This window comes from Petromyzon marinus, chromosome 21, assembly GCF_048934315.1.
Source record: "Petromyzon marinus isolate PM22_M1 ecotype Great Lakes invasive population chromosome 21, UKy_Petmar_22M1.pri1.0, whole genome shotgun sequence".
NCBI classification, from domain to species: Eukaryota; Metazoa; Chordata; class Hyperoartia; order Petromyzontiformes; family Petromyzontidae; genus Petromyzon; species Petromyzon marinus.
This window is the reverse complement of record NC_133687.1, coordinates 12814501-12828506: the sequence shown is the minus strand read 5'-3', so window position 1 is coordinate 12828506 and position 14006 is coordinate 12814501. Positions and strand designations below refer to the sequence as shown.

The 14006-nt window shown below is 49.9% G+C and overlaps 1 protein-coding gene across 1 annotated transcript; it reads right to left on the bottom strand.

The window, feature by feature from the left end:
• Positions 1–202: 202 nt before the first annotated feature.
• LOC116944613 (uncharacterized) lies at positions 203–9917 on the bottom strand. Its single transcript, XM_032958336.2, has 6 exons — positions 9616–9917; positions 8078–8209; positions 7409–7546; positions 6355–6465; positions 2762–2900; positions 203–1433 (listed from the first exon to the last, which is right to left on the bottom strand). Exons 1-6 carry the CDS (start codon positions 9655–9657, stop codon positions 1333–1335), a joined length of 663 nt encoding a protein of 220 aa, XP_032814227.2. The 5' UTR covers positions 9658–9917; the 3' UTR covers positions 203–1332.
• Positions 9918–14006: the final 4089 nt, after the last annotated feature.

Genomic DNA, 14006 nt, shown 5'->3' with positions numbered 1-14006 from the left:
TACCTACTGAATGTACCTACTAAATGTACCTACTAAATGTACCTACTGAATGTACCTACTAAATGTACCGACTAAATGTACCTACTAAATGTACCTACTAAATGTACCTACTAAATGTACCTACTAAATGTACCTACTAAATGTACCTACTAAATTGATGGCCCCTAATGGCGAGCCGTAACGAGTCACTTCCACGCGCACGTGCGGTTTGGTCAAGTAACATTTTTATTTTTTGTTCACACTCGGGCATGCGACGAACAAAGAGAATAACGAAGCGTATAAAAAAAAGTCAAAAGTGTATTCGTACAATATGAAGGACGTCTGCTGTTTCTCTGTAGCGGCCACTCATGGTGCCGCTTGCTGTGGTTTACACGTTTGTGGCAGATCGCCTGATTAGGCTGATTGTTGTTGTTGTTGTAATCACGAGCGAAACGTCGCAGTACTCAAATTGTAAATGGTGCGGGGTTTACTCTCCGACACACAACCGTTGCGCTGAAGTCCTAAACTAATTTGCGCGTTTTCGTTTACGTGACAAACCTCACTAATTGGCTGTGTCGGGTGGTGGTGAGTGAACGACACACCTTTACATTTACGCGATTTAACCCCAAACTACAATCCTTTATTATCGTTGTTGTTGCTGCTGCTGTTGTTGTTTTACTGCAGTGTTGTGATCGTAACTGCCTGTGATTGGATGAACGACGTCCCGTGTCGCTCACACCGACCTCAAGGTAACTCGCTCCGTGCCGAATGCGTTTGGTTTGTCGAAGACCCCTTTCAGGGAGAGACATCATCGCTCTCCGTTTATTGTTGACTTGTTGTTGTTTTTATTTACCCGTCCAATAGATTTAACAAACCCCCTTCAGGCTCCTATCACCGCGTGCGTCTGCTGCGATCTGATGTAGATTGGGGCGCATTCCCCGTGATTCGGCCGACTCTATACAGTCTACATATGTACTGTTTTTATATAATCTAAAGGGTTCAAGAGGGGCCAGGGCAGACCAGCTACATGTGCATGTACTGTAGTTGTAACTAGAACCATCCAAAAAGGTAAATGTTCAGTTTTGGGCAGCCGAACGTTGAGGTGATGGTGGTGGGGAGATAAAATGTTGAACGTTTTATTTTTTTGTTACTTTAGGCCTCATGACAGTTTCCAACCGGTGGGTTTCGGAAGGGTGATTTTTGGACGAGTTGTGACATGAAAGCCAAGAGAGAGCAGAAGCGCACAAACCCCGCGTGTAGTTTAAGATTATAAATCACCGTGACCCGATTACTCGTTCCACCCACATTGATTAACCTAACGCAGGGCCTTACCAACAAGGGCCTCTCAAAAATCTAACGCCACCATGAAATACAAAACCTGATCGTAACACACCGACGGAATATACATAATATTCTGATCCTCCATGTCACGCATAGTGCCCGGGTGTTGGGGTCTGTCACAGGAGAGAAACAAGCAACACAGATGTGAGTTTGCAGTTCTTTTCTAGATTTTCAGATCTTACTTTGCTTATTCAGGATTCCATTTCCAGTCAGGATCAATAAACAGCCTTGTCATCCTCACGTCATCTTTCAGTGTAATCAACCTCGCACTTGCACACCAGATGATTTAACTAACTACACGATGCACAAATGTTTTACACCTCTTTTTCAGAAGCGATCTAGCCTCAAATGATAGCTCAACGAAGTGGCTTATCACTTGGAAATGTATCGTAGCCTAATACTATAACAGCATTCCGATTCTAAATGTGGAGGTTAAAACCGGAGGACCCGGAGAAGAATCCACTCGATCACGGGAAGAGAGAGAGAGACATGCAAATTACAAATACACCGGCGTCAGTGTCGGGATGAAACCCACGACCTCCTGTATACCAGGCGAGGTAGTTAACATCTCCAAGCCACCGTGATGATGATGAGAGAGACACGCAAACTCCAAATTTACAGCAGGCGTCAGGGTCGGGGTCGAACCCACGACCTCCTGTATACTAGGCGAGGTAGTTAACATCTCGGCAGTGGATGCCCTTTTGGGCGCATTCCCGCCTTTCGATGCTGTTAGTTTCGACCATGATCCATCATCCCGTCATCGTCATCATCTTCATTGTTGCAATGGCGTGACAGAATTAACAATCCATTGATGTACTGCCATCTCCTGGCTACCTCAGGCGGCTGCTACAAAGAGAAATGGTCATCGCATGACAATTAGACCATGCAGATTGTGTGGCCGAAACGAGACCATTAACACTGAATTCGAACCCAGGATCTCAACGATCGATGCCAACTCTGAGCTTTGACCTCTGAGATACCTGACCAGCTCACCGGAACATAAATGTAAAGTATTTCTTTCAAGAAAGTAGACATCAGCCTTGTATTGTATGTTGAACCTCTTTCACACCGTTTGTAGCCAACCGTGCTAATGGGAGGTGCGGGGAAACTAAACGCCAAAAAACAGTTCGAAATAAATTCGTTTTCAATTTAGATTTAAAAGTGCATAACTCCAGCGGCTTCCTAATATCGGAAGGAAGGGCATTCCAGATGGTCGCAGAAGCTGCATCTGAAAGTGCACGATGCAGTGACCGTCTTTGCTTGATGGTTAGCCAAAATCTGCTGCGAGGATGATCGAGGTTCGCGTGATGGTGTGCTAGAAACACTCCGAACGCGCAGCCTAGACATGCATTGTTCCCTAGTCAGTGCCGAGTTCTCATTGCCAACGTCCGTACTCAGCTCTGTCCCCTGCGTTGGGTTGTGTACTCAGAGATGTACTCACCGCCCTTGACGAGCCAGAACGATCTCACGTCCTGGCAGAGGAGGTTGGCGCTGCGGCTGAACAGGGACCGGTCGAAGATCTCGGCACCGGGGAAGAACGTGGAGCCATCTGAGCCGCCGCTGGCCTGCACCGTCTGACCCTGCGAGTTCAGTCAACACCGCAACCGTGATTACTACTAGTACGGTAACCTTGACCATATATAATCATCGCTATCGTTAATAACCACCACCACCACTTTCATCATCTTAACTTATCATCATCACCACTATCCGCATCGATATCACCATCAATCATCACACATGAATATCATAACAACCACCACCACCATCATCAGCAGCGTTAATGATCAAAACTATTGCAATCACGGCTAACGCCATTACCATCACCACTACGACTGTCACCGCAGTCACCACCAGCACCGCCATCACCATTCCCTTCACCACCAGCAGTACCACTGCAACTATTGCCACAATGACCATCATCATCACCATCATCGCTATCACTGTCAACATTACTATTACCACCACTACGGCCATCAATAGCGTCACCACTTATCACTGCTCACACCTCTACAACCAGCGCCACCATCAACACCATCACCATCAATAATTATCACCACCACTGTCACTGTGTATGTATTTGTATGTTGAGCTTCTTTCGCACCGTACGTAGCCAACCGTGCTAATCGGAGATGCAGGGGAAGGACAACAAACTAACGCTACCAGCACCACCACCGGCGACGTCATCTGCCAACGTTCTGATTCCTCGGCTCTACCACGCCCGCTACAAAGAGGTGGACAGGGGTCAACGACCTCTCTTTCATTCCTTGCACCGGGTCCCTTGCCAACCACGCTACCGCCACTGGAGAGAAGCCCTCGCACTGACAAGGCCCTGTCCTCCTCTGTCCACTGGCACACGGAGTACTCCCCGACGATTTCCACTCTCAACCAAGTGCGTGGACATTTTTTAAACTTTAATTCTAATTTGTTTAGTGGCTCATCTGGAAGCTGACCCGTGTCCGCCTTATGCGCACTGAATCCCAACTGCCACATTGTTTAGAAGCAACGCAGTCTCACTCTGTCTCACTTAAAAAAAAACACACACACACAGCTGGAGTAACATGACGGAGGACGATAGAGAAATGAGGAAACGGAGGGACAGATGCACAGAGATGGAGAGGCAATAAGAGAGGATAAAACGAGATTCAGAGAGGCAGAGAGAGAGAGAGACAAAGGGAGACAGAGAGACAGAGGGACATAGAGGCAGGCAGACAGACAGGGAGCCATGAAGAAATAGACAAATTGCGAAACATAACAGCCCACATGCGTTTAAATTATTGAGATTATTTTGCTGCTATACATTTCCACATGACGAGCCACTTCGTTGAACTATCATTTATGGCCAGGTCACTTCTGCTGAAAAAGATGCTGCTAGCTCAGTGGGCCTTACCTGGTAAGATAAAATAGTTTAATTTTACGTGTTTATATTTGGAAGTGATTTTTTTTTACCTTTCCTATATTTCGCACTTCCATCGTTTTGTCGTTATTGTTTGTTGTTGTTAACGTTCTCCCGCGCACCCAACTGGACATCTGTGAAAAAGAGCTTTATAGCTCATCGGATTCCTCCAGTGTAATACATTTTATGATTCTGAGTCATGTGGACAGAGAGATAGGTCGCGTACAGGTAGCGACGCAGAGGGACAGAGGGGAAACCGCGGTCAGAGGGAGGGAGATTGCCACAGAGTGGATGATGTGTGCCTGCACCGTCTGGATCAGAGGTAATGGAATTGAGGTGGGACCCTGGGGGATGGACGGTTGGGCCGGGTGACGTCACTCAGGGCCCTCTGTGCACGAGTGAGTGAGGAGTGAGTGAGGAGTGAGTGAGGAGTGAGTGAGTGAGGAGTGAGTGAGTGAGTGAGGAGTGAGTGAGTGAGGAGTGAGTGAGTGAGGAGTGAGTGAGTGAGGAGTGAGTGAGTGAGGAGTGAGTGAGGAGTGAGTGAGGAGTGAGTGAGGAGTGAGTGAGTGAGTGAGGAGTGAGTGAGTGAGTGAGGAGTGAGTGAGTGAGTGAGGAGTGAGTGAGGAGTGAGTGAGGAGTGAGTGAGTGAGGAGTGAGTGAGGAGTGAGTGAGGAGTGAGTGAGTGAGGAGTGAGTGAGGAGTGAGTGAGTGAGGAGTGAGTGAGTGAGGAGTGAGTGAGGAGTGAGTGAGTGAGGAGTGAGTGCGAGTGAGTGAGGAGTGAGTGAGGAGTGAGTGAGGAGTGAGTGAGTGAGTGAGGAGTGAGTATGGAATGAGTGAGGAGTGAATGAGGAGTGAGTGAGGAGTGAGTGAGTGAGGAGTGAGTGAGGAGTGAGTGTGAGTGAGGAGTGAGTGAGTGAGTGAGGAGTGAGTGAGTGAGGAGTGAGTGAGTGAGGAGTGAGTGAGGAGTGAGTGAAGAGTGAGTGAGTGAGGAGTGAGTGAGGAGTGAGTGAAGAGTGAGTGAGTGAGGAGTGAGTGAGTGAGGAGTGAGTGAGGAGTGAGTGAATGAGGAGTGAGTGAGGAGTGAGTGAGTGAGGAGTGAGTGAGGAGTGAGTGAGTGAGGAGTGAGTGAGTGAGTGAGGAGTGAGTGAGGAGTGAGTGAGGAGTGAGTGAAGAGTGAGTGAGTGAGGAGTGAGTGAGGAGTGAGTGAGTGAGTGAGGAGTGAGTGAGTGAGTGAGGAGTGAGTGAGGAGTGAGTGAGGAGTGAGGAGTGAGTGAGGAGTGAGTGAGTGAGTGAGTGAGGAGTGAGTGAGGAGTGAGTGAGTGAGGAGTGAGTGAGTGAGTGAGTGAGGAGTGAGTGAGGAGTGAGTGAGGAGTGAGTGAGTGAGTGAGGCGTGAGTGAGTGAGGAGTGAGTGAGTGAGGAGTGAGTGAGTGAGTGAGTGAGGAGTGAGTGAGGAGTGAGTGAGGAGTGAGTGAGGAGTGTTGTATTAAGCCAGGGGGTGAGCGGTGGTGCAGCGGTTAGCGCGCTGCTCTACGAACCCAACATGACTCGAGTTCGATTTACGTCAAACTCCAGTGACCGGTTATTTGAATCGGTCGTGGACCACGCCTAGGTCGACTCAGCCTCAAATGAGTACCTGGTGCGGTGCGTAAACATCGCCACTGGGGAGACTAAGGCGGCCGGGCGTGGTGCTGGCCACCCACCCCCTCGTGTGCCGTTCCGGCCTTCATAGGTGCTACTCGCTAACAGCACTTGCCCCTGCAGTCTGTTAAGGCTACACGGGGGATCTTTGTGCTTGTTTTTATGAAGCTAGAGAGGGCAGGAGGGGTAAGCAGGGTGAGTGGTGAGAGGTATGCTGTGGTGACAGGGTGTCAGAGAGGGTTACGTGGTGAGCACTGTGTACATAATGAGCAGTGCTATGGTGCGTGGTCAACAGTGTGGTGGTGAGTGGATTTGTGATGTCGGCGGTGGTGGCCGTGATGGTGGTGGTTGCGTTGTCCATCTCATCTCAGTCAGTCAACCCATGGCCTTGAAGTACGCCTGGCCTGGCATGAGCGCTGTGGTGGCATCACCGCCACTTAGTGGAGAATGGCGCTTGTTGGTGTTGTTGTGGTGTTGTTCGTGTTGTTGTTGTGCTCACGTTGAGATTCTTGAGGCTGTCTCTTAGCTCGGAGAACGACGGGAAATCTCCGGCGCCAATTTCCCGCACGTAGCACTCGCCCGGGTCGTTCGTTCTCATCACCACGAGGTTCTACAAAATGTCAACATCACCGTCGACATCATCATCATCATCACCAACATCACAGTCATCATCAGTATTATCCCCATCGTCAACATCGTCAACATCACCATGACCATTCACATCATATATTTTTTATAGAAATCAATCTTTATTTTACGTGCCAACATTGCCCTCAGTAAAGTAGGCATCAGCGCACATTGATTTGAGGGTGCATTTTGTTTGGAGCACAGTTGTGATTTTCTGCCACAGATCGCGAGATGTTAACTACCTCGCCTGGTATACAGGAGGTCGTTGGTTCGATCCCGACCCTGACGCCTGATACCTGCTGCTGTATATTTGGAGTTTTGCATGTTCTCTCTCCCCCTGGTGGCGTGGATTTTTCTCCAGCTCCTCCGGTTTTTCCCTCCACATTTAGAATCAACATCACGCGTTTCGTCTAATTTGGCTGCTCTAAATTTCCACGCGATGAGCCACTTCGTTGGGCTATCATTTGTGGCCAGGTCGCTTCTGATAAAAAAAAACGAGAGAGCTACGGAGCTCGTTGGGCCTTACCTGGTCAAGTAAAACCTAGTTTAGTTTCATGGGTTGAAGTTTTTTTAAAAATATATATCAAAGTGGGTAGCGGCGGCAGCGGCGGCAGCGGCGGCGGCGGTGGTGGTGGTGTTGTTGGTGGTGTTGCTGTCCGCGCAGCGTGCGGACCTAGCTCGTGGTGCTTGCGACGGGATTGACTGCAGTGGCGGTGGGCGATGCAGAATTAAGCACGTGGGCTTTGTATGGGAAGTGTCGGCGAGAGATCGTCGCTGCGCGCTGGTAGTCGGTGGAGGCGGTGCACGAGGTAGTGTCGGAGGTGTCGGCGGAGATGATGTCTGAGGTCGTTGCGGTGTTGGTGGCTGGAGGTGAACGAGATGATGATGACGATGTTAATGCTCCTGCTGCGTGGTGGTGGACTCGCCTTGCCGTAGTCGAGGAGCGTGGTGGAGGAGACGTTGCCGTTCTGGATGTAGAAGGTGGCGACGTTCTCCTTGGGGTTCACCTGCACCGTCTGCTCCTCAACGTTGCCGTCCTTATCCCCCACGGACAGCTGGTAGAGCTACTCTCCACGCAAAGACAAAGATCCCCCGTGGAGCCTTAACAGCCTTTTGGGGCAAGTGCTGTTGGCGAGCACCCATTAAGGCCCAGCACCATCCTTGGCTGCCTTTGTCTCCCAAGTGGCGATGATTACACACCGCACCAGGTACTCATTTGAGGCTGAGTCGACCTCGGGAAGGGCCAGGACCGGTTCAGATAATCGCCGCTGTCGTGAGTGGGAATGGAACTCAGGGAGACGGGTTCGGAACGCAGCGCACTCACCGCTGCACCACCGCTCCCCAAATAAAAAGACAAAGATCCCCCTTTTAGGAGCAAGTGCTGTTAGCGAGCACCTGTGAGGGCCGGCACGGCACACGAGGGGTGGGTGGCCAACACCACGCCCGGCCGCTTTTGTCTCCCCAGTGGCGATGTTTACTACTACACACCGCACCAGGCTACTCATTTGAGACTGGGCCAACCTGGGGGAAGGCTCGTGGCCGGTTCAGGTAATCGTCACACAGGCACGAACACACGAACACACGAACACGCGCACCTCGGTCGCGTTCTTGCCCCCGATGAAGACTCCCAGTAGGACGCCCGCCACCACCACCGCGATCAGCAGCACCAGCAGCGACGCGCAGATGATGATGAACTTGCGGCTGAACCTGGACCGGGCTGGGTACGCCTGAAACAAACACAGACACGGCGCGTGACACAACCACCAATCGTACTGACACAACAGACAGGATCACCACCACGACACTAACACAGCACATATCATTTATTTTATTAATGAAAACTAAACAATTTTTTTTTCCAGGTAAGGCCCACTGAGCTGTAAAGCTTTTTTTTCATAAGCGACTTGGTCGCAAATAACACCTCAAAGAAGTGGCTTATCACGTGGAAATCTATAGCGAGACAAATACTCTGATCGCACGTTGATTCTAAGTGTGGAGGAGAAAACCAGAGGACCCGGACAAAAATCCACTCGACCACGGGGAGAGAGAGACACCGCAAACTCCACATATGCAGGCGTCAGGGTCGGGATCGAACCCACGGCCTCCTGCATACCAGGCGAGGTAGTTAACATCTCCTAGCCACCACGTGGCACCCCAATCAAACAACACGATCACCAACCATGCTGACACAGCGCAGGACAAAGAGAAACTAACCACAGCGGGTACTGTGTTAATTTACTTTAGTATTCTTCCCCACCTCAATTGTATCCCGATGGTGCTATCGGCAGCTCACAGAGCAACGCACCCATTTGTGTAAGGGAAACATTCATGGAAGGCTACTTGTGTTGTGGCTGAAACGTCGTGAGAATTTTATAATGTTTTATTTTTTATTCGTTTTTTAATTTCCCTTCCACGTGACTTTACCGAAAGAACAAAGAAAAGGAAATATTCATGTTCGGGAACTGGTCATCCGACGTGTCGCTATCACAGAGCTCCCTCTGATGTCCCTTCAAGTGATCGGCCTCTGGTCCTCACACGAGGGGCGTTTGCACCTTCCTGGCTCTGCCATGGAGAGGAATCTGTCGTATGAAAGGCGAACCCCGATATATTTGAAATCTAAAAATCTGAAATGTAGTCACAGATGACGCGCGGAACCAAATCGAACGTTGTTTCTTTTGTGCGTGTCATTTGGCGACTGAACTGAGACCATCAACCCACTGCTACACTAGAGACCCCGCTTTCATCACAGGTGGCTGAAACCTGGATTCTCAGTGATGCCAGTTCAGCTAGTGAGCACTCTGCTCACTATAGCCCCCCGAGCCACCCAGCCATCTCGGACATTGTGCTCGATTTGACTCGTGTTTGATTTACAGACAAGGATAGGAAGAGGAGGAGAATGAAGAGGAGATTTGTGTTGGATGTGCAGACACATTGGTGGTCTGGGTCAGGGTCGAGCTTGTGAGAATGTGTGTATGTATGTCGAACTTTTATTTTTTGCACCGTACGTAGCCAACCATGCTAATCGGAGGTGCGGGGGTGGCGGGAATACGAAGCACACGCAAGATAGCAGTTCTAAAGAAATTTAGCTTTCAATCCAAATTCCGGAAGGAAGAGCGTTCCAGTGACTACTCACCGGAGGGGCTTCCATAGCCGAAGAGTTGACGACTTTTTCCATGGGGGCAGTCGTTGGCTGTCCGTTGGCTGCAGGAGATCGTCGCTCGGCGTCCACCTTCAGCCGTCTTGTGAGATCTCCCGATGCAGCTCAGCCTCCTTATAAACCCGAGGGGCGCTGGTTGAGGGACAAGGTGGTGAGAAACGAGACAGGTGGCATGGGGGCGGTGGGAGACAGTTGCTCTGATTTGGAGCCGCTTTACTCCCAGCAATAAAAAAAATAAACGTGAGTTGTTATGTTCAAAATAAAAAAAAATTCCCTCGGGCGAATACAAACAAAGCTGACCTTGAACCTAACGCTAGGTTGAAGTGGGGGTGGGGGAGGGGGGAAACAACAATGAGCAAAGAGTTGAGAGCCGTGCCTGGATCTTGATTGGGCTACAAACCCCGGGTTCAAGGGAAAACGTAAAACGAGGGGGGTTTTTCCTCCCACACAAACGTTTCTCGTCGTGAGCCTTTGAAGCGGCGCACTTCCTGGTCTTCATTGCAATAAAGAGGAAAATAAATCTCCTTTGTCGTACGGCACTTGACAAAGCAATGGAACAGGTCTTTTTATTTTATTTTTGAATAGTCAGCCGTTTGTGCGTCTCCACCACTTCGCCGCAGAAGGCAATCGTCGAGTGCGTGTTACGCCGGCGCCGTCGAGACGAAACAAACCGAGGCAAATCGATGTAGTTGGGGTGCGGAGTCGGCGGTGACCGCCACCGCCGCCGGAGAGGCTGCGGGTGCGTGCGTAGCCACACAGGGCCTCGTCGTCCGCGTAGCAATTTTTTTTTTTGCGGGACGATGTTTCCGGGGGCCACATGGCTCGCGTGCCGGTTGAACAGCGGCATCAGTTCGAGCACGGGACCCCCCTTGGGTAATCCCCGTTATTCGCGTGGATTTTTTTCTCCAGGTACCTCCGGTTTTACACCTCGAACGTTTAGAATCGAAGCCGCGCCTTCAGAGTATTTTGGCTCACGATAAATGTCCACATGGTGATAAGCCAACTTCGTTGAGCTATCATTTGTGGTGGCCACGTGGCTTCTGAAAAAGAGCTACAGCGTTAACGTAGCATATTCCAGATGAGCCACAGCGTTGGGCGCACGGCAGGAGTCTGTCCAGCTCCAGTATGAGACATTGCTTCCAAAAACGAATCGTGGGCTAGAAGACAGATCGATGAATGTGTCACCTCCTTTGAGTTTCCCCCCCCCCCCCCTTTCAAATCTGGCTTCAATTTTCGTTGTAAAGGTCAGGACTCGATCGCAGCCACTTTTTTTGTGGCATGAACCCATCTGGTTCCATCGGGAGGCTGGTATTAGATAATGGGACCGAGTTTTTTTTTGTTCCCCAGGATCTGGAAGTTTGAAAGTTGTGAGCAGAAGCGATGAAGGCCGTTGGCTATTTGCTGGATCATCCGCAGATTTCTGAAGAGCATTGACCGCGCCCTCCCTCCAGATTCAGGGCATCTTTGCCGGCCCTGAGCACAGTGATTGAAGAAAATATGGTGGCCAGACATCGCCCGTGCCGTTGGGCCCTGGTTATGCAGGAATTCAAGCGACGTGTAGATGTAGTGTAATTAGATGTTTGCTTCATGTTACATGTACATTATAAGCAGGAATGCTGTTCTTAGTTAAGAATCTTTTGCAGCCCTCTGTAAATATACGACTGGATGAAGGCTTTCCCCGCATGACGTGTGAATGGGATTGTGTGACCATACTTCACCACGCTGGTTGTTCAGTGTGTTTGTATTTGTGGGAGCGGTAGTGTAGCGGTAAGCGTGCTGCGTGATGCACCCGGCCACCCATGTTCCATTCCTGCTCACGGCCAACACCAATGACGATTATCTGAACTGGTCATGGGCCTCTCCTAGGTCGACTAAGCCTCAAATGGGTACCTGGTGCGGTGTGTAAACATCACCACTGGGGAGACAAAGGCGGTCGGGCGTAATGTTGGCCACCCACCCCCGCGTGTGCCGTCCCGGCTTTTATAGGTGCTCGCTAACAGCACTTGCCCCAACAGTCTGTTCAGGCTATACGGGGGATATTTGTCATTTTTTATTAAATGATGGGGGAGACCAAGACTGGTTCAGATGTGACTTGCCAGTTATGTCTGGGAATCTCTCAGGTTCATAGCACGGAGCGCTAACCACTGCCACAATAATGGGTTTATACTCATCACCGCCGGCAGGATGGAGATGATGGTGGTGGTGGTGTTGACCGTTACGCAGTCAAAGACTGAGGCTTACGGTGGGCTAATTAAACAACCACTGCCTACGAGCTGAGGCTTATGAACTTAGAATATGGCAGGAGGTGCATGCGCCGCCTCCAATTGTCCTGTCCGGCATGAGCTGTGATTGATTTCTCCATGAAGAGATGGGGGTATGAACAGGTGGCTGATTATATCGCACGATCAGTGCGGCGGAGCATACATAACGCAAGGACGCGAGGAATAGAGGACAGATTGGCGACAGCATCAGCAACAACAGCAGTCGCATCAACAGCATTAGCAGCAAAGAGCAGCTTGGAGTGAGTGGATGAACTCACGCAGCGAGGTCATATGTCGCGAGTTGGCTTGCCTGCAATAGGAGATACCACAGTGCAGTGTTCTACCTCGAGCCCAAAACATCATTGACTTACCGGTAAAATCATCGGCCTTAGTCAATCCACCGTGGGATAATTCCAAGAAGTGGCTTATGATGTGGAAATTTATAGCAGCCAAATACTCTAAATGTGCATTTCTAAATGTGGAGGAAAAACCCGGAGAACCCGGAGAAAAATCCACGCGACCACGGGGAGAGAGACTTGCAATTTCCAAATATACAGGTGTCGGGATCGAACCCATGACCTCCTGCATACCAGGCGAGGTAGTTAACATCTCCTAGCCACCGTGGCACCCAAAGTATATGATGACCACCCCACAGCCATAACCACCACCACCACACTGACAACACATCACGTGGTAATTACCAACACACTGACAAAGCAAATTACTAACACACTGAAACGTAGACGCATGATCACCGACACATTGATAATGGCAATCACTTTACCTCTGGGCAAAAACATCCTCGACCATAGTCAATCCACTGTTGGATGAAGGCCTGCCCAACGCTGCAACCATCTCCGAAGGTCCTGTAAATGAACTGTAATCTACCCAGCGCCTTCTCGCGAGCTGATATCGTTGCTCGATCACATCTCCTCGATGGACGTCCTCCCGGAAGACGGGTTCTCATCCCTTGGCCGCCACTCCGCATCTCCGATTAGCACGGTTGGCTACGTAGGGTGCGAAAGAAGTTCAACATAAATAATCGTCACTGTAGATTCCATACTCCGCTGAGCAGGGGTCTGTGTACTGCATTGTGTACTGCATTGCTTTCATATTGTGTACGGACTGCGTTGTGTACTGCAGTAACTGGGTATTGCGTACTGAATTGTGTAATGCTATTAGCTGGGTATTATGTACTGCATTGTGTCATGCCATTAAGTGGGTATGTACTGCATTAATTGAGTATTGTGTACTGCATTGTGTAATTATATTAACTGGTACTATGTTCTGTATTGGGTAATGCCATTAACTGGTTATGCACGAACTCTTTCACGTAAGTTTAACCTGTTTAAACCGCTTTAAAAAAATCATATAGTGAACCAGAACCGAACCATAAAAGTCTGTTTTGAACCGTGATGCGTTCACTAAGCTTTGGGTTAACCGAAACATTTGTTGGAGTGGTTGATGTCGCAAAAATGACAAAACCACAGTGTTAACCAGGTCAAAGTATTCCCCTCCTCGAGCACCCGATTAGCATGGCTCGCAGTACTGGAGCAGTGGCGCCCTGATGTGGCCGAGGTGCCGTGTGAAATGAAGTCGTGGGTCATGCTAAGACAAAGATCCCCCGTATAGCCTGAACAGACTGTTGGGGTAAGTGCTGCTGAGCGAGCACCTACGAAGGGCGGCACGGCGCACGATTTGGGGGGTGGGTGGGCCGGCAACCACGCCCGGCCGCCTTTGTCTCCACAGTGGTGATGCTTTTGAGGCTGAGTCGATCTAGAAGGAGGCCCAGGACCGGTTCAGATAATCGTCACTGGTGTTGGTGGCCGCATGCGGGATCCTAACTCGGGACGCCGGGTTCGTAGCGCAGCGCTCCCCCACTGGCCTGACTGCCAGGTCAGCAGCAGAACACAGAAGTGAAAGATCATATACCTATTTTTCTTATTCCCGTGACCTTGAAAGGTGACAAGCAATAGGAAAATGTGATTTGCATGTTAGTCGGTGTTAAAGGATGAACTGCTTACATTTTATCGTTCCGTTTTATTGTTTTAACGGTACAGGTTGCCACTGGCCCCACCAATAAATAAAACAATAAATATTTGTTGG

Coding starts and splice junctions, on each gene's coding strand:
- LOC116944613 (XM_032958336.2), bottom strand. CDS start 9,657: ATGGAAAAAGTCGTCAACTCTTCGGCTATGGAAGCCCCTCCG. Junction 6,466..7,408: donor CGCTCCTCGACTACGGCAAG/GCGAGTCCACCA, acceptor GACATTTTGTAG/AACCTCGTGGTGATGAGAAC. Junction 2,901..6,354: donor ACAGCCTCAAGAATCTCAAC/GTGAGCACAACA, acceptor CTGAACTCGCAG/GGTCAGACGGTGCAGGCCAG.